This window comes from Ostrea edulis, chromosome 2 (genome assembly GCF_947568905.1).
Source record: "Ostrea edulis chromosome 2, xbOstEdul1.1, whole genome shotgun sequence".
In the NCBI taxonomy this organism is placed as follows: domain Eukaryota; kingdom Metazoa; phylum Mollusca; class Bivalvia; order Ostreida; family Ostreidae; genus Ostrea; species Ostrea edulis.
In genome coordinates, this window is record NC_079165.1 from 4,234,220 (window position 1) to 4,255,904 (window position 21,685).

The 21,685-nt window shown below is 38.0% G+C and overlaps 1 protein-coding gene and 1 long non-coding RNA gene across 3 annotated transcripts; one reads left to right on the forward strand and one right to left on the reverse strand.

Annotated features, from left to right (window-relative positions):
* The first annotated feature begins 5,326 nt into the window (after nucleotides 1–5,326).
* Nucleotides 5,327–19,437, forward strand: LOC125681433 (serine/threonine-protein kinase DCLK1-like). 2 transcript variants are annotated; one of them, XM_048921524.2, is made up of 16 exons: nucleotides 5,327–5,420; nucleotides 6,419–7,140; nucleotides 9,227–9,323; nucleotides 11,164–11,283; nucleotides 13,205–13,290; nucleotides 13,414–13,447; nucleotides 14,041–14,140; nucleotides 15,242–15,299; nucleotides 15,564–15,683; nucleotides 16,308–16,454; nucleotides 16,968–17,101; nucleotides 17,233–17,310; nucleotides 17,561–17,657; nucleotides 17,932–18,012; nucleotides 18,817–18,921; nucleotides 19,091–19,437. In XM_048921524.2, exons 1-16 carry the CDS (start codon nucleotides 5,408–5,410, stop codon nucleotides 19,193–19,195), a joined length of 2,097 nt encoding a protein of 698 aa, XP_048777481.2. In that variant the 5' UTR covers nucleotides 5,327–5,407; the 3' UTR covers nucleotides 19,196–19,437. The 2 variants fall into 2 exon arrangements, with proteins under 2 accessions (XP_048777481.2, XP_048777484.2); XM_048921527.2 differs by lacking the exon at nucleotides 5,327–5,420 and adding an exon at nucleotides 6,059–6,324.
* A 120-nt stretch (nucleotides 19,438–19,557) lies between these two features.
* On the reverse strand, nucleotides 19,558–20,318 carry LOC130052424 (uncharacterized). The gene is made up of 2 exons (XR_008800777.1): nucleotides 20,212–20,318; nucleotides 19,558–19,608 (listed from the first exon to the last, which is right to left on the reverse strand). It is a non-coding gene; the product is annotated as an uncharacterized LOC130052424 (long non-coding RNA).
* Between the last annotated feature and the right edge of the window lie 1,367 nt (nucleotides 20,319–21,685).

Here is a 21,685-nt window from a genome sequence, read left to right on the forward strand (position 1 = left end):
ACTCCAAACCATACTCACTACTCCAAACCATACTCACTACTCCAAACCAAACTCATTACTACAAACCATACTCACTACTCCAAACCATACTCATTACTACAAACCATACTCACTACTCCAAACTCATACTCACTACTTCAAACCCTACTCACTACTCCAAACCATACCCATTACTCCAAACCATACTCACTACTACAAACCATACTCATTACTCCAAACCATACTCATTACTCCAAACCATACTCACTACTACAAACCATAATCACTACTACAAAACATACTCACTACTACAAACCATACTCACTACTCCAAACCATACTCACTACTCCAAACCATACTCACTACTACAAACCATACTCATTACTCCAAACCATACCAATTACTCCAAACCATACTCACTACTCCAAACCATACTCATTACTACAAACCATACTCACTACTTCAAACCCTACTCACTACTCCAAACCATACCCATTACTCCAAACCATACTCAATACACCAAACCATACTCAGTGCTCCAAACCATGCTCATTACTACAAACCATACTCACTACTCCAAACTCATACTCACTACTTCAAACCCTACTCACTACTCCAAACCATACCCATTACTCCAAACCATACTCATTACTCCAAACCATACTCATTACTACAAACCATACTCACTACTACAAACCATACTCACTACTCCAAACCATACTCACCACTACAAACCATACTCACTATTTTCCAAACCATACTCATTACTCCAAACCATACTCATTACTACAAACCATACTCACTACTCCAAACCATACTCACTACTCCAAACCATACTCATTACTACAAACCCTACTCACTACTTCAAACCATACTCATTACTACAAACCCTACTCACTACTTCAAACCATTACTACAAACCATACTCACTTCTACAAACCATACTCACTACTCCAAACCATACTCACTACTCCAAACCATACTCACTACTACAAACCATACTCACTACTCCAAACCATACTCACTACTACAAACCATACTCATTACTCCAAACCATACTCATTACTACAAACCCTACTCACTACTCCAAACCATACCCATTACTCCAAACCATACCCATTACTCCACACCATACTCATTACTACAAACCATACTCACTACTGCAAACCATACCAGTACTCCAAACCATACCCATTACTACAAACCATACTCACTACTCCAAACCATACTCACTACTCCAAACCATACTCATTACTACAAACCATACTCACTACTCCAAACCATACTCATTACTACAAACCATACTCACTACTCCAAACCATACCAGTACTCCAAACCATACCCATTACTACAAACCATACTCACTACTCCAAACCATACTCAGTGCTCCAAACCATACTTACTACTACAAACCATACTCATTACTACAAACCATACTCACTACTCCAAACCATACTCACTACTCCAAACCATATTCACTACTCTAAACCATACTCATTACTAGAAACCATACTCACTACTCCAAACCATACTCACTACTTCAAACCATACTCATTACTCCAAACCATACTCGTTACTACAAACCATACTCACTACTACAAACCATAATCACTACTACAAACCATACTCACTACTCCAAACCATACTCATTACTCCAAACCATACTCACTACTCCAAACCATACTCATTACAAAAACCATACTCACTACTTCAAACCCTACTCACTACTCCAAACCATACCCATTACTCCAAACCATACTCACTACTCCAAACCATACTCAGTTCTCCAAACCATACTCATTACTACAAACCATACTCACTACTCCAAACTCATACTCACTACTTCAAACCCTACTCACTACTCCAAACCATACCCATTACTCCAAACCATACTCATTACTACAAACCATACTCACTACTACAAACCATAATCACTACTACAAACCATACTCACTACTCCAAACCATACTCACCACTACAAACCATACTCACTACTCCAAACCATACTCATTACTCCAAACCATACTCATTACTACAAACCATACTCACTACTCCAAACCATACTCACTACTCCAAACCAAACTCATTACTACAAACCATACTCACTACTCCAAACCATACTCACTACTCCAAACCATACTCATTACTACAAACCATACTCACTACTCCAAACTCATACTCACTACTTCAAACCCTACTCACTACTCCAAACCATACCCATTACTCCAAACCATACTCACTACTCCAAACCATACTCAGTTCTCCAAACCATACTCATTACTACAAACCATACTCACTACTCCAATCTCATACTCACTACTTCAAACCCTACTCACTACTCCAAACCATACCCATTACTCCAAACCATACTCATTACTACAAACCATACTCACTACTACAAACCATAATCACTACTACAAACCATACTCACTACTCCAAACCATACTCACCACTACAAACCATACTCACTACTCCAAACCATACTCATTACTCCAAACCATACTCATTACTACAAACCATACTCACTACTCCAAACCATACTCACTACTCCAAACCAAACTCATTACTACAAACCATACTCACTACTCCAAACCATACTCACTACTCCAAACCATACTCATTACTACAAACCATACTCACTACTCCAAACTCATACTCACTACTTCAAACCCTACTCACTACTCCAAACCATACCCATTACTCCAAACCATACTCACTACTACAAACCATATTCATTACTCCAAACCATACTCATTACTACAAACCATACTCACTACTACAAACCATAATCACTACTACAAACCATACTCACTACTCCAAACCATACTCACTACTACAAACCATACTCATTACTCCAAACCATACCGATTACTCCAAACCATACTCACTACTCCAAACCATACTCATTACTACAAACCATACTCACTACTTCAAACCCTACTCACTACTCCAAACCATACCCATTACTCCAAACCATACTCACTACTCCAAACCATACTCACTACTCCAAACCAAACTCATTACTACAAACCATACTCACTACTCCAAACCATACTCATTACTACAAACCATACTCACTACTCCAAACTCATACTCACTACTTCAAACCCTACTCACTACTCCAAACCATACCCATTACTCCAAACCATACTCACTACTACAAACCATACTCATTACTCCAAACCATACTCATTACTCCAAACCATACTCACTACTACAAACCATAATCACTACTACAAACCATACTCACTACTCCAAACCATACTCACTACTCCAAACCATACTCACTACTCCAAACCATACTCACTACTACAAACCATACTCATTACTCCAAACCATACCGATTACTCCAAACCATACTCACTACTCCAAACCATACTCATTACTACAAACCATACTCACTACTTCAAACCCTACTCACTACTCCAAACCATACCCATTACTCCAAACCATACTCAATACACCAAACCATACTCAGTGCTCCAAACCATGCTCATTACTACAAACCATACTCACTACTCCAAACTCATACTCACTACTTCAAACCCTACTCACTACTCCAAACCATACCCATTACTCCAAACCATACTCATTACTCCAAACCATACTCATTACTACAAACCATACTCACTACTACAAACCATACTCACTACTCCAAACCATACTCACCACTACAAACCATACTCACTATTTTCCAAACCATACTCATTACTCCAAACCATACTCATTACTACAAACCATACTCACTACTCCAAACCATACTCACTACTCCAAACCATACTCATTACTACAAACCCTACTCACTACTCCAAACCATACTCACTACTCCAAACCATACTCATTACTACAAACCATACTCACTACTACAAACCATACTCACTACTCCAAACCATACTAGTACTCCAAACCATACCCATTACTCCAAACCCTACTCACTACTCCAAACCATACTCACTACTCCAAACCATACTCATTACTACAAACCATACTCACCACTACAAACCATACTCACTACTACAAACCAAACTCACTACTCCAAACCATACCCAGTACTCCAAACTATACTCACTAATACAAACCATACTCATTACTACAAACCATACTGATTACTCCAAACCATACTCACTACTTCAAACCATACTCACTACTCCAAACCATACTCACTACTCCAAACCATACTCACTACTACAAACCATACTCACTACTCCAAACCATACTCACTACTCCAAACCATACCGATTACTCTAAACCATACCCAGTACTACAAACCATACTCAATATTCCACCCTAATTCATGTATAGCTTATGAGTATGGCTTCGTCGTACGGATTATGGATTTGAGTACGGAGTGCGAACTCTAAACATTTTATATTCTCCAGGAGTATTCAATGTCTTCGAATTTGAGTTTTTCTTTTCTAATAACCAGGTGACCGTTATAAGGCCCATGTACTCAAGTTTGTGACACGTATATATAATGTTTTATCAAAGTTTCTTTTTGACACTGATTGCTTAATATTCAGGAAAAAAAGTTCCCTAATATAGTTTGTGTTCACTAGCTAGGTATGAAACACCCTCCAATTGAAAACGTATTTACGAAGAGGACATGGCGGTATATAGGTGGAGCTTATGAAAATGCATTTGAGGTCAAGAGGTCATTTTATCGAAAGAACACGAGTATTAAAAACCCTAATTATATTTATTTCGTTTTGTTTAATTAGATACTTGAGTGGTTTTGCTTGTTCTATCATAGAACCGACTCGTGTTGAATTTTCTTAAACAGTTTGAAGCAGGACTGGGGAATAAAACACAGGGTTGCTGATGGAACTCTGATGTCAAGCTCAATGATAGAAATCATAGTTTTATGTTAAGCAGAAATATCGGAGATGTTTCGTTTGCCGATTGTAAACGGAGGCCAATTTAATAGGACACATGTTCGTTGTTCGTAAAGTTGAAGTATTGATTGGTTGTAATCCAGCACTGTCAGATGAAGAATTCTTCTGTTACCAGTACACCTTGGGTCTCCAACCATCGGTTCCACCTCTGCAGCAAATATAGTAATTTATGCTAAGAACATGCCGTCTGGAATTGGACCAGCGTGTCTCAGCCGCTGCTAAACAAAGAGAAAGCCAGACTCCCAGAGACGCGCTTCGCCATTGTGACAAGAAGGTAAGGTCTAATTCCACGCGTTCTTTAAATTTAACAAAATTCTCTTTTAATTTTAGCGATAAAAAGCTATTGACTCCAAACTAATATGTGTGTGACAATCGGATTATTGGATTAATGAGAGATATGTTTCATTGTGATTAATCATTAACGATCCCATTTGAAGTCGTTTAAGAGTTAAAGCATTATAAAGTCATTTCAAAGTGACATGCGCCGCATGTTGTGAAGACCAATTTCTTAGTTTGGGAATATATTGCAGGACAAAATGAGAGATAAGGGTATGTTTATTTTCAGATTTGTCTATAAATAATTTACCGTACATAGGCCGTCTTGGGGTATTTACGAATTCTATTTACATTGACAAATAAGCGGCCAAATGACGTTCATGAATACTCGATTTAAATTATATCAATTCAATATAAAACTTTAAAAAGCACCATGTATCCAATGTATGCGATCTATTTAACTGGGCACAAATAAATCCTCGATCTGATATCGCAGGCTGAATATATGGGACAATGCAGGATACACCGAGATTCATCTGATAACCACCGTTCGTTAAGCAAGCTTCCTTTGACTTAATAGTATATTTCGGTGTACCCATTTTGCTGCTTGATCGGAAAAGAATATGTCATTCCGTGATTGGCGATTTCAGGTGACCCATGACGTGAAGGGGTGTCTGTGACGTAGTGTGATCCCTGCAGTGGGACCCACCTGACCCCCCAAACAAAACCTCGCACGTGCACCCCTCGAGATACGCATCATTCCTCCAATTCTGTAACAATCTTATCTCCATCGGCTAATCAGGACCAGTCTCTGGAATGAGCTGTATTTTGTTTACGTCAATAACCTTTTGAAATTTGATGTTTAAAAAGCTTGGCACTTTGGTTGTAGATAATTCCTTATCATTTCATAATTGTTTATGAGTACCCGTGTATTCGGTTAATATTTGTTCATAAACGGTGTTATTCAACATGCCTTCAACGGTGTTTAAGAGGCTTTAGAGAATACACAAGAGACTAATGTGAAGTATAGCTACGCGTATTCGTGGACTAAGAAGGGAGATACTCGGGTTAAAAAGACAAATATTGAACAGTTGAAATAACACGATAATATAATCATCTGAACCATTTGTTCAGCATTAAACCTGCAATATAGGAGTTTAAATTCCGCTCTCTATTGGTAGTAAATGGCTGTTTGATCGTGTTTACCACCTTTATATGTAAGTAATGTAACGTGTGGCTCTAGTGAAATGGAATTGCTTCTTCTGTTGAAGATCTGACGGTGGAGTTGGCAATCATGGAGAATGGAATGTATGATGAGCACTTCGCGTCGGACGAGCGGTTCAGTGGCGTCCGGTATTCCAAACGGAGCGGGGGACGGACCAGTCCAAGTAATAGTGCCCACGGAAACCTCTTTCGCCACAGTCTAATGAAGCAGACAGAGGATAAACGGGCCCGTAAGGTCCGCTTCTACAGAAATGGGGACCGCTTCTTTAAGGGTATCGTGTACGCTGTTTCCGCCGAGCGATTCCGGACGTTCGAATCACTGATGGCGGAACTGACGTCAAGCCCGGTGTGTGACAAGAACATTCTCCCTAACGGTGTCCGTTACATCTTCTCTGCAGAGTATGGCCACAAAATCCGCTCCATGGACGAACTGGAAGAAGGAGAGAGCTACGTGTGCGCGTCAACGGATGTGTTCAAAAGCCTGGATTACACGTGCATGCAAGGTCCTCACTGGAATGTGAACAACAAGGCACGGGAAAACGGGCCGTTACTGGGGCGGCCCCAGGGGGCAGAGAGCGAGTTCAAAGACTATATTAAACCAAAGTTAGTGACTGTGATTCGTAATGGACCAAAGCCCAGGAAGGCCGTCCGGGTGTTGTTAAACAAGAAGACGGCCCATTCGTTTAACCAGGTCCTTGCTGACATGACGGAGGCCATTAAACTGGATTCTGGGGCTGTCCGGAAAATTTTTACTTTGGACGGTAGACAGGTAAGAAAGGCCAGTTCATACAGAGTTAAGTTAACCAGGATTAACTTCATAGTATGATTCAGGGATAACTGAGATGTCATTTGTCATGTGACTGGCAAGAGTCGATGTCCAGCCCGGAGCAAAGCTAACATACCGGCCCCTTCATTCATTATTACACACAGTATCTTATACATACTAATGCTCTGTCGCGTCGTGTAGTGCTCATTTCAAATTTACCACACATTATTGATTTTTAGTGAAGAAATAAGAGTAAGAAAAAACAATAAATACATTTAGAATGGAGACTTCAGAATACAATTGTACTTCTATTAATGTCCATCGATTGATGAATAACAGAGCGTGCATTGTTTGCCTGTCAAAATTATTAATCAATTGCACGGTAACACGGAGTCCAAGGTATGACACATTGTTTATTGTTTAATGTTCCCAATAATCCGATCAAGGAGCAGTTCAATATTTTGAAGACGCGTGTCAGCTTAAGTTGTATGCATAAAACAAAAGTATGTACACGGGGAAAGGTTTAAAATGACCGACACCTCTTGCTGTAAATATTGAACGTTCGTGCTACATGTACCATTACGGGGCCCTACCGTTGCCCAAGAGGAGCACCCGTGCAAACCTATAATCAGCATTAACCGAAAAACGTCATCTGAAATGGTGTCATTTATTCGGATCCTTTAGGGATGTAGGGCATACAATATTCATGTAGGCCAGCTCCGTCCTGTCGAATGGTTTGCATCAAGTTGTTTTGATAGCTAGATGTAGATGGGTTCGGTCCCAAAGTTTTCGTGATTATATGGGTTTTTACATCAGCTAATCAACAGGAGAGAGAGAGAGAGAGAGAGAGAGAGAGAGAGAGAGAGAGAGAGAGAGAGAGATATTATCATCTAGATCTCCTTCGTTCTAATCAACCTTTGTAACAGAGATGGGGACATCTTCACAAGTCAAGGGTTAGTGCGAGGTAACGAATCAATAACCCCTGACTTGTGAAGATGAGATGGGGAGGGATGCTCAGTAATTTCGCTCATTTGCTTGTGTACAAGATTAAAGTCACAATTCACGCCCTACTTTTATCAACTAAATTTAAAAATAATACTTTGTTTATAGACCGTGGCTTTTGATTTGGTTTTCAAGGTTACTAATGAAATACAAGGTCACTTAATATGAAATCTGGTTATAGTGTGTACGTTGCTTAAGCTACACTTTACATCCTTTAGCAAGACTTGGTAGGAATGGGCACTATGGGGTTTTTTTTTTTGGGGGGGGGGGGGGTTATTATTATATCAATATTATTTTTGTTTTTTGATTAAAAAAAATATTTGCTTGTTTTATGTCCCTCAGAGAATTTTTCTTTCATATCGAGACGTCACCATCTGTAAGTGAGTGTCAAAGATTTAGACTGCGATGAGGGTTCTTTCTCGTGCCAACACCTGCCGTAACACGGAACTTCGTTTTCCACGTTACCATTCAAAAGACCCCGACTATCTTCTAAATATCAAGATTTTGCCGAAGGCTCCATCACTGCCGAATTTTGGCCTTAGATTCGACACGACCGAGGTACGAGCGGGGCTCGAACTCACGACCTTGGAGTCATTAAACGAACATTCTATTCCTATCGTTTTTCAAATTGGTTTTTAGCATTAAGAGAAGGGGGCAAAGATGTGAATTTCTTGACCCCTGACCCCAAGAGGATACTATCTTACAAGGTCTGGTATTGTTAAGGATAAACATAAAAGGTCATTTAGGTCACTACATGTAGAATAAACATTTCAAAATTCCGTGGGTTCTGATTTCGAAAGGACTCGTAGAAATGTTACGAGAGGATACCCTTCAGTTTAAAAAATAAAGAGTGAATTTTGAATTAGCGATTTTGATTAAATGTTAAAGAAAATGAAATATTTGTGTTGCAGATGGGATTTTGTATGTAACTTGTAACAAAGGACCCATACAGGAACATTGCTAACCCGTACTGCATTTTGTTTAAAATAAGTCTCATAATCTTCGGGTCCTTAAATTGTGGACCCGTTCAAACCACAACCTTTGAGAACTATACTGGCGGTCGTAATGCGTGTCTATATTGTTTTAGATTTCCACACTAAAAGATTTCTTTGGAGAAGATTCTGTGTTCATCGCTTACGGTCAAGAAAAACTTTGTCAGGACGACTTTGACCTCGATGACAGTGGTAAGGGATTGGTATTGTACAGTTGTAAGTTCTGTGTCCTTCGTATCAATTCGAGTACATATTGGATAACTTATATACATGTGCCTCTCACTAACGGAACAAGTTAGTATTTATGTGTTTAGGGAGTGTTTATGTCATTTAAGAAATAAATTTCATTTTTTTTTTTTAAAAAATACACAAGGGTATGAACTGCGACGCTTCACACATGCATACTAGCGCTGCGTGATAATTATGTAGGCGTGAAGCTTCATGCCGTCATGTATTTTAAATATTAAATTTACCATTTTTGATATTTACATTCTGCTTGAATCATTTCTGAAGGCATTCCTTATATATCAAGATATTCATACACAGTATTCACATCTGCATCACATTCACGAGGAAATGGCTATCGTTACAATTGGTAAAAGTATCGAAAGCAAAAACATTGGAAATGTAAATATATATAGTTGAAGCATAGTGTTACCAGTTTTGTCAACATGAAAGATAAAATCTTGACAATAATTTTTGAGTGAGAAAAAGATTCAGAAAACGAACATTTTGTGCAGCGTCTGAATGGCCTTAAAGGCTGAATTGCGTGTCATTTAGAGGTCTCCGGGAGGTCATCGTGGCGATGAGTCTACACTGAACACTCAGTAACATTTCCGTTTCATCACTGAGTCATTTCATGCCATATTCTCAGGGCGATCGGTATGAATTTATCGGCCAACAGATTCTTTTCAAGAGCAGTATGACAGACGATCAATAGATTTAGTCATTCAGATCGCACAAATAGGCTTTTTCATAACAAACTGGCATACGGTAATATTTCTGATCCCCCCCCCCTCTCTCCAGTTTTGATTAATGGGGATCCTGGAAATTCGTTGGTAACTGAATAGGTCTTCTGTTCTATAGCAATCATGTCCTGAACACTTACAGTATATACGTCATAAGGCTGTACTCACACAGAACCGATTGCGAACAGAAATTCATCCCAAACACCCCCTCCTTGTCCGATTTTAGATAGGCAATGCTTGTATTTATTATTTATCACCTACCATTATGAGAATTTGATGTTTTATGTTAAAGATCCTAAAGATGCATTTCATCTCCAGGAGGCTTGGGACCTTAGGCACTGTTTTAATGTTTTATTCAGTTATTCTTTTTTATCAGATGATTTTATATAAACTAGCTTGCTGTAGCAGTTCTCGTTCAATGTGCAGAATTCGACTGAATGAGAATCTTCGAAAACCTTTTTCAGTCTAATTATTCTTGCATTTACCAATTACTTATACAAGTGAGCACTCTATTCTGAATTAAGATTTATCACGAGTTGTCAAGACTTTGTGACGGTAATTCTTGTTAAGTAGAGAAGAAAGGCTTCTATAAATGGAATCTCTGTCGTGATAATCCCTTACATCACCCTCTAGCGACAGTCCAATGGCTTCCATGTTTAATTAAGGCTTACTGCTCACGTCCACGGTCTCGTTTACTTCAAATTCAACTGCTCGATATATACCAAAAACCAGACATTTTCAACGATCGATGGTCGCGCCTATTCTTGAGATGTCGTAATTCTGTGTGCATTAGGGCCCTCTGGTCTTTGATTTCGTGATTCATGGAATGTTACGTAATATCATTGAAATTATCGAGGCATAGCTCGTTTTCCAGGAGAATAAGCTGTTAATTACCAATCAGAAATCGAATGAGGACAGAGCCGGCCTGTGTGAGGGAGACATGCACACGATTGATTCAATGTTTCGTCCTGTTTGAGGGAGACATGCACACGATTGATTCAATGTTTCGTCCTGTTTGAGGGAGACATGCACATGATTGATTCAATGTTTCGTTTCTTTTACAGAAGTGAAGCTGGTGTCCCCATACAAATCAACCATTTTCACAGAGAGAGTGACTTTGAGGTCACCGAAGACGTCACGTCCGGCAAGCAAGCTGTCCCTCTCCAATCGAAGTTTGAATGAAGGTGAAAGTCTCTCCACAATGTCACTCTTAACGCGAGTTCACAGCTTAAAACTTTTAACTCGTCCATCACAGGATCAGTTACTGGTCCTGCACCAGAGTGACCTGTCCTGGTGACGCCAGATAAAATTTAATGTATTACGTAACTTTTACTATTAAATGATATTAAAATGCACATTTTGATAATTGATATTGATTTTATCAAAGTCATGGTCCTCAACTGCTTTCTCGAAATTTTCTACAACATCAATAGTACATCGGACTCTTCAAAGTGGGTCTTTTGGGACGTAGGCTTCTTACATCGTTCATAAAAACTATGTTTTAATGAAATGGGAGTAATTTTTATTTATCTATTTTAATTTTCACTTTTTAAGCCTGGTTTAATATGAGTAAAGGTCTTGTTATTTTTTCATAATTTTACTAGCATGTTTAGATTTATCGATCCTCCCGATTATGTCAGTCTCTTGCGGACGGACGGGCGATAAGGTGGAAGTCCGTAGACATACCTATATTTGCTTTATGTTCTGAACATTGACACGGAAATGCCAAACACAAAACATCATTATACCCGATATTCTTTTAAGTATATATAAATCGGATTTGGTGGACGTTTTTAAATTTAAATTTATTGTTTGAAAGAAATTACAACCTACTATACTAGAAAAAGTTCGCACGATATATTATCAATATTTCATAATAAACATAATGATAATGAATTTAAAATAATGATACTCTATTTATAAAAGCAACGTGTGCAGTCTTCTCCAAGGCTTCCTTTCACATATTACAATTACAAATGACAATTAATATACATAATTATCACGAGAGAACCCCCCCCCCCCCCCCCCCCCCCCCAATGAATTACAGATAGACACATTAAGAATTTCTGTGGTTTACAAATAAGTCTGTGGTTTAGAGAGGTTTCATGAAAATCGAGAGCACATTTATACAATGTAAATAATTGTTTTAATGAAATAATCGTAGAATAGAAGTAACTAATAAAAGATATCATTTACTTCCAAAAAAAAAAAAAAAAAAAAAAAAGCGAATGGTTTTTTTTTTCTGAACTGTTGGAGCAGATGTCCATATTTTTTCAATCAACGAATCATAGGGCGGTCTCAGCAACGTAAAATAAGATTAAAATACTAATCCGCTCCGTGTGAAATTTTTATTATTGAGATGTCAGCTCCCCTGGGTTCTCAAATACTCTGTCAATTACATGTTCATAGTTTTCAATATCGTTAAATATTTTATTTCCCGTAATGTTTACAAAGTCACGGGGGAGTCGATATCAAGTATTTTATATACCTGTTATATAACACGCGGCCTGTGTACATGGAATTAATTGAATACTCGAACCAGATTTGGTGTCGAGATCTTAGCTAATACTGACTAAACCAAGTCACAGAAAACAAGTTAAAGGGAAATACAGGAAAAGTCATGTTCATGTAACAAAGCGTTACTATTTACTATTAGTAGTAAGAGGATTTCATAATCATAGGTAAACAAGAAAATGGATGCATGGGCTGGTATTTATTTTGTGGCTTAGTTTGGTTGTAATAAGTACACATATAAAAATCCTTCAAACAGTTAGGGACTTGTAAATTTTCTATGATGTTCAAAAGTTGAAATTACACATCCCTAAATAACTATTTAAAAAAATCCCATCGTTTTGGACATAATTGAGAATCATGGCAATAAATTACTTTCCATATGGATCCATTGTATTCATTTTACTTATAAAAAGATACATTTAGTTTTCATTGAAAACCATTTGTTTGTAGCTTTTTGTCTCATACGCACTTTCTTCTCAAATTCCGCTTTCAAGTCGCTAAGCAAGGAGTAAAATATCATGCAGTTTGCATTTGTATAGTAGTATCCGGACAATGTGATTTACACTCTATGTTGTTCTGTTTTACCATTAGATGTCCTGTCTAAGCGGTCACCCACGGGATCTAGATCGCCATTGTCATCCCCCCGAACAGGCAGGAAACTCCGAGTCGTATCAGCGGTAAGCATGACTTAGTGACTAGTCGACAAAAAATATTCTGAAAAAAAATAAATGTATCGCAACGTCGATGAAGTTTGAGTCAGTACCGTGTTTAACATGTTATCGTTTGTATTATACTTGTAGCCAAAATACAGAAATAGCAACGGTGAAACTCCCGGTAAGGGCACATTTTGAATTTTACTAATGGTTTATGTGAATTAAATTACGTAAATTAGATTTCCATTTCAATGACTTTGAATGCATGATAATGAAAAAAAAATAGGTATTTTATTTTCTGTGTATTATATATACACAGTATGGGAAGAATGTATTGATTTTATCAATATTGAATACAAATATCTACAATGACATTTAAAAATTATGTGTCATCATAAAAAATACTTTTCCTCTCATTTTGACTAACGATTTCAAAAACTATTTCATTTATTTGGTGTTAAATGTACAAAATCACATGTAACCCGAGCATTCTATGGTTATGCAAATAAAAGCAGCGATGACATTCTGCAATATTAATGATAAATTTATTCTTCAGAAAATTTTAAAAGAAATATATCTGCTTTTGTATCCATGTTAATACAGTTCCTAAACTAATATAAATAGCATATAAACAACTGATATTATGGTCTTATTTTTTGTTAAGTTAAATCTAATGGATTTTCCTATGCGTTCTTGAAATAAATAACTAAATCAACAACAACAACGTATGTAAGAAATATACATGTATAACTAAATGTTATTTTCCTCTCCCAGGGGAGTCGGAGAATGGCCCAGCAGTGCTGATAGCCAAGTATGACGTTGGGCGGGTGATAGGGGAGGGAAACTTCGCCGTGGTTAAAGAATGCCAAGACAGGTGCGTGTGTGTGTGTGTGTGTGTAGAGCGTGTGTGTGTAAAGAATGTCAAGACAGGTGCGTGTGTATGTAAATAATGTCAAGACAGGTGCGTGTGTGTGTGTAAAGAATGTCAAGATAGGTGCGTGTGTGTGTGTGTAAAGAATGTCAAGATAGGTGCGTGTGTATGTAAATAATGTCAAGATAGGTGCGTGTGTGTGTGTAAAGAATGCCAAGACAGGTGTGTGTGCGCGCGCGTGTGTAAAGAATGTCAAGACAGGTGCGCGTGTGTGTGTGTAGAAAGAATGTCAAGACATGTGCGTGTGTGTACAAAGAATGTCAAGGCAGGTGCGTGTGTGTGCAAAGGATATCAAGACAGATGCGTGCAGGACGGGAGGGGGGGGGGGGGGGGGTCGTCAGACAATGTCATGTCACTGGAACCCAAATATGAGACATTTTTCATTTTATCTAAGAATGATTTTGATATCTACTGGTACTGGAAGAGAAACGCTGGAATTGCAGTTTTATATAAATCAAAGCTCGTTGTTTGCAGCATCCCGTCTCTGTGTTACCTACAATTTAACTTTATCTGACATGTCGAAGTTTTGTGATATCACCTACAATTTACAATGTAGCTTTGTCTGACATGTCGAAGTTTTGTGATATCACCTACAATTTAACTTTTTCTGACATGTCGGACTTTTGTGATATTACCTACAATTTAGCTTTGTCTCACATGCGGGGGATTTGTGATATTACCTACAATTTAGCGTTGTCCCACATGTCGGACTTTTGTGATATTACCTACAATTTAGCGTTGTCTCACATGCGGGGGATTTGTGATATTACCTACAATTTAACTTTATCTGACATGTCGGAGTTATGTGATTTCACTACATTTTAATTGTATATTGAGGCAGCGAATGACAGTATGAGAATGTCGAATGCGTGATTGATTTTTACACATTACGATGGTCGGGGGGGGGGGGGAGAAAATGCCATTCATTGAGAAATAATATTGCATTTATTACGTGGGTTACACAATTTGTCCTCAGAAGTGTGTTCATTTTCTTATTAGGAATCTGAATTCTCTCTGAAAATGATTCATTTCAATTCTTTACAGGGGGACGCGAAAATTGTATGCACTGAAGAAAATTGACAAACGAAGCTGTAAAGGAAAGGTACGAAACAACCCAAGTCTAATTTACAAACTTTTTCATTTCGAGGGGTTTATCAATGAAAACTCATTATCACCGGAGGTAAAGCTACGAAAGTGGAAATAACTTGTACCGATGAAAAGTAAACACAGAAAACATCAATCATCATGTACCTTATTGTTAACACTGTATAAAGAAGAAAAGGTTTCAGAACAGCACTACTCGGTTTCTGAATGATCACTGTATATAAAGATTAAAGGGTAACATTTTCTTTCTCTCTAATCCCAGGAGCATATGATAGAAAACGAGGTGTCGATATTAAGGCGGGTGGACCACCCTAACATTATCTTATTGATTGAGGAGTTTGATACCAAAGATAGCCTGTATCTAGTCATGGAATACGTAAAGGTAGGTGTCATTACATACCGTATACGTCATAGAAATGTCACGTGATTACATTACCATCATGTGATTACATACCAGCATGCGCGATTACAGACCAGTACACGTGATTACATACCAACTGTCATGTGATTACATACCAGTATACAAGATGGAAGTAGCAGACCCATGTAATGCCGTCAGTCTTCTTGAAATCTTATGGAATGATTGCTTAGATTATTTGTGCTCTGGGATATATGAGTAATATAATACACCATGTTTTTATCGTTTATATACCCCCATTATACACATTCTAGACTTTAATTCCTTTTATTCACATTTTGTAAAATAAAAAATACAAGTCATGCATATCGATTTTTAAATTACGGACAACTTTCCATACAAAACAAGACTCTGTGACGTAAGTTCGATTTCCTATATGAGGACATATAATAATGAATTAGCAAATGTTTATTATTGACAGTACTTTATGTTGATGAATTTCGTTGCATATCAACAGATTTACATTCGCCCTTGCATTGTCAACGTGTACCGCGTATATACTGCTTACTAGTATCATTGGACGCTATGTATGGGGATACAGTTTCAGTACATGAGGACTGAAGTGCATATTTTTTTGTTACATCGCAGGGAGGCGACTTATTTGATGACTTAGCCCTGTCCACAAAATACACAGAAAGAAACGCCAGCAATATGATGAACAACTTAGCCCAAGCCCTCAAGTATCTCCACAACCTACGCATAGTCCACAGGGACGTCAAGCCAGAGAACCTATTGGTAAGGCATAGTGACGTCAAGCCAGAGAACTTATTAGTAGGCATAGTGACGTCAAACCAGAGAACCTATTAGTAAGGCATAGTGCCGTCAAGCCAGAGAACCTATTGGTCAGGCATAGTGCCGTCAAGCAAGAGAACCTATTAGTAAAGCATAGTGCCGTCAAGCAAGAGAACCTATTAGTAAGGCATAGTGCCGTCAAGCCAGAGAACCTATTAGTAAGGCATAGTGACGTCATGCCAGAGAACTTATTAGTAAGGCATAGTGATGTCAAGCCAAAGAACCTATTGGTAAAGCATAGTGACGTCAAGCCAGATAACCTATTGGTAAAGCATAGTGACGTCAAGCCAGAGAACTTATTGGCACGGCATAGAACTAGAGAACCTATTGGTAAGGTATAGTGCATAGTGACGTCAAAGCAGAAAGTTGGTTAGCCCAAAATGTTCTCGGCAATACAAGTCTTTGTTTGATTCCAGATAATTGTTTTCGGCAATACAAGTCTTTGTTTGATTCCAGATAATTGACCACGCAGACGGATCAAAGTCGCTGAAGCTGGGAGACTTCGGTCTGGCTACCTATTGTGAGGACCAACTCTTCACTGTGTGCGGTACCCCGACCTACGTGGCCCCGGAAATTCTTTCTGAAGTCGGGTACGTCAGCCACTCTAAGCGTTATTCATGAGTGGGCGTTAGACGTATTTTTTATCATAACTTCACATAATGAGTGCGCTAAAGTATTCAAAATATCTAATTCAGTGCAATATTTTTTTTTTGGTTCACAGATACGATTTTAAGGTTGACATTTGGGCTGCAGGAGTGATACTGTACATTCTGTTATGCGGATTTCCACCGTTTGCCAGGTACATAACTGAAACCATTGACAAGTGACAGACAGATTTGCTAACAGCTGAATTTCACTTTCTTGGAATAAGATATTAACATTGTTAAATAACTCCCTCACGTGATTCTCTTTCCTTCTGGGAGGGTGGACACGAGGAGGGATTTTATATGGGGGCAGGGAGGGAAGTGGGGACACTGAGGGGGCTGAGGAGTTCCGGTTTACCCTATGTATTAGGATGTACATGTATTTCTTTTTCCTGTACTTTTCAGCCCCCACGACGACCAGGAGGAGTTGTTTGATCAAATAGCGGAGGGAAGATACGAGTTCACGAGTCCGTATTGGGACGACGTGTCGGAATCAGCGATGGTAATGACGTTAGTTGCACTATATCCTAAATATTAGCCTATAGCATGCTAGTGTCTTCAGTAAATAGAAAAGGACGGTTTTATCGGTTTTACTGTTATTTGATAAAATTCAGATTTTCACCAGAACATCGGTATAATATGTGTAGAATGAAATGATTTCACTATATTCAGCTCGACAGAGTCGTGTCACTGTACATTAAACAACATATCTCACATTGATCCACAATGTAACATCTGTCTAAACTTTTGACAAAACTCTCTCTGATGAATTACAGGAACTGATCAGTTATATGTTGATAGTAGAGCCAGCAGACCGACTGTCGGCTATGGACGTACTTGAGCACCCCTGGGTCACTGTGAGTATATGTACCTCCATTATCGGAACAACCTCGGGGTATTATACTTCCATTTTCGGAACATCCTTGGGGTATTGCAAGTGTGTAGCCTACATGTACGTTTCGAAATAATACTAACCTTAAGTTAATGTACCCTGAGGTGTAGATAAGGAAGAGAAATCGGGAGTCGAGATATGTTAATTGTCGAGATACATGAATTGTCGAGAAATGTGAATTGTAAAGATACGTGAATTGTAAAGATACGTGATTTGTCGAAATATGTGAGTTGTCGAGATACGTGAATTGTCGAGATATAGATGTGAATTGTCGAGATGTGAAATTTCGACGTATGTGAATTGTTGAGGTACGTTAATTGTAAAGATATGTGAATTGTCGAGATATGTGAAATGTCGAGATATGTGAAATGTCGAGATGCGTGAATTGTCGAGATAATGTGAAATGTCAGATATGTGAAATGTCGAGATGCGTGAATTGTCGAGATACGGGAATTGTCGAGATACGGGAATTGTCGAGATAAGTGAATTACAAAGATACGTGAATTATAGAGGTACCTGAACTGTAGAGGTACGTGAATTGTTGAATACATAACACCCTAGGATAATCAATTATTGAGATGGCACGCTTGGGTAGCCGTAGGTTCATACATTATTATGGAATATAAATGCATTTAGCATTACAAAGCTAAATAATTATATATAAATGTGTTAAAACATTGCTATCTTTACGATCGGTTGGTATCACTGGGAATGTCGGAGGGGACTAATTATCAGACTATTCTACATTCACCTCTTTTTCTATAATCAGGCGGAAACCGTCAGAGATGAGGAACTGTCTGTAGGAAAGAACATCAGAAACTTCTCCCGACGGGACAAACCGTCCCGGAGCCGCGCTGGAATCAGACTGGTAGCGGTAAGTACAAATATCCAAGTTTGCGATTTTTAAAAAAAATCTGTAAACTAGCGGTCAGTTCATACAAAGAGAAAAAAAAGCAAGAGAAAAAGAAGACTGAGAACGAATTCGAAATTCCATATACATATAGCTAAGCTTCCTATGTGAGAAACTTCTTTATCATTTACAGAGCACGCCCTTGGACCACCCTTCACGGTATTTCCAGGGACGAAGGGCGGGGCTAACTATTCCCAGACACCAATCAGCTGAAGAGGACGAGGACGAAATCTTCTGACGTCATTAACACTGCAGTATACATTGTCATTGTGGAGCGAATTCCTTCTGATGACGTATTTTATTCCAGGAGAATGCCAGTATTGTCGTAATTATGATGTTATTTATTTGAGCTTGCCTCGTTTTGATGAGTTTATTGATGTCACGTGACTTATATATTGATGGTGCTTTCGTGGGGATTATACCACACAGCTTACCGTGAGCAGTATTTGATATTGATGTACAATAAATGATAAAACAACTCGGGTTTGTTTGTTACCAATGTGATGTTTTCTGTGTGAGTTCCGTTCAGCATCACGAATTCATGATAATGCTGAATCGAGTGTGACAACCAAGGTATTCTGTCACAAGAAAGACGATGTATGTTTCTTTACTTTTAATGGCAGAGAGACAACCTCCAGGGAGGGTAAAATACTGTAAACAAAAATAAGATCCTATTACAACAGGTTCTGCACAAAAGATAAGTGGCATGGTTTATAATAAACATGTAATATGTTATTCAGAACATATCTACACATTTCATGCTAAAGATATCAAATTTCAGTAAATCAAGAATAACATGCACCAAAAGCTTTACAAAGTTATCAAAAATCTTGAATTCTAAATACACACACTAGAAGACTTATAAAATATTGATACTGATATGTGAAAACTTAAATGTAATCATCACAACCTTTGAGAAAAAATTTAAACTGTGAGCAATTTACACAGAGCGATTTACATATCGAACACGTGAAAGGTCAATATATAGTACGTTCAGAAAATAAGCGAGCGTGCCCCATTTACACAGAAAGAAATAATAACAGCAATGAATAACATCATTAAAGATCTATCAGAGATAAGATAACCATGAAATATCAATTAATCAAATTTAGACAATATAAACTACCTGCATGTCATGATATACTGGCTGCTTATCACATCGGGGTCAACAAGTGTACAATAACAAATATGCGTATGCATTCTTAATATGACTTGCATTTAACATAAAAGTTAATAAAGAGATTAAAAACTTACACTTTGGTGCCATGAAGTTGTGGAAAGTTGGAAGTCAAAATGCATGAGTACGGGTACCTTTCCGTGAACGTGCTGGGAGCTTTTTGTAACATACAAAACAAAACCAATCCCGGACAATTATAAAAAAAAAAAAAAATCCGGAATCCAGCACACAAGGAATCTGCATTAAATTTGTATTTTAAAAAGTTTTGAGAAGGAAGGGGTACGGGGAGGCCTCATCATACTCCTGAGCAAATAATCAATGAATCAGAATTTCATGTGAAATCATGACGCCTGGGCATTCAATCTCTACCTAGAGTTGTCGTTCCTTGCTCTCACTTACACCTCTGTTAACGTCTCAAAATAAGCCATGTTATTCCACATGTAAATCCACTTTTTTTTTTACGGCTAATAAAACTAAGAAATATTTTATAAAATATCGGGAAAATGTAGGACAAGCAACTATTTGTAGATTTTTTTTCCATTACTATATATTCTTCATGTACCTATGTATAGACCTGGTGCAATAGAACTACCCAGTATCCGCGTTTCAACCCAAATCAATGCTTTTTGTGTCACAAAAAGACTTGACATCTGCTCAATATGTATTTATTTACCTATATTTTTGCAACTGAAGTCAAAACCATACTTTATTTGAGCATACGTGCCATTTTAAAAAAATCTTGTAAAACCCTCGAGACGTTGACAGAGGTGTAAGGAACGATAACTCTGGGTAGAGATTGCTGGGCATTGCACACAAAAATCCTGTATGTAGGCTAGTTAATTAAGAATTGTGTGGTGATGGTACAATGAGTGCATCTACCAACCTCTTAGGACTTCAATTTTTGTGATTGAAAATGATATGTATTCTTAAATGTTTCCCCAGTACAAAATTATAGTATAGACCAATGTGTTATTACTTACGTGGATTGCGGCTGATTGACATTAATCCATCGTCACGTGACACTGTCTATAGTCTGGATAAAAGTGCTTGCCCGATATGAACTTCTTGTATCCCTCCACCATGAATTAGTGGTCCACAGTCATGTTTAACTGTTTTATTAGTGACCTTGAGAAATGACTTGGGGTACAGGTCTTATCACAATGACCGGTCCTAAGAAATGTTCGTCTCAAGAATAAGTCTCTAACGTCTCCATAACAGGGTAGACATAAACTTCTTTGGTGCTAGGTACCTTGGCCAAAGACAAATACACATTGTCTGCTAATGTAACAATCGTTGTGCTAAGTATGGACTTCTAGTTCTCTTCATTACAAAATTATAACCTTGACAATTTTAGTGAATGACCTTGCATGTAGTTTAGGGTCATGACATTGTTTTGACCTGAATAATTCTATTTTACTAGTGACCTTTGACTTTGGTTTAGGGTCATTTGATTATAAGACCTATATATCTCTACCCCGTGTCTGATCTCTTGATCAGAAATTAACAGTTTACTATGCAAATAGTCCTTGTGCTAGATGTTCTGGAATATAT

Coding starts and splice junctions, on each gene's coding strand:
- LOC125681433 (XM_048921524.2), top strand. Junction 9,324..11,163: donor CTTTGACCTCGATGACAGTG/GTAAGGGATTGG, acceptor TTTCTTTTACAG/AAGTGAAGCTGGTGTCCCCA. Junction 18,013..18,816: donor TTGAGCACCCCTGGGTCACT/GTGAGTATATGT, acceptor TTCTATAATCAG/GCGGAAACCGTCAGAGATGA.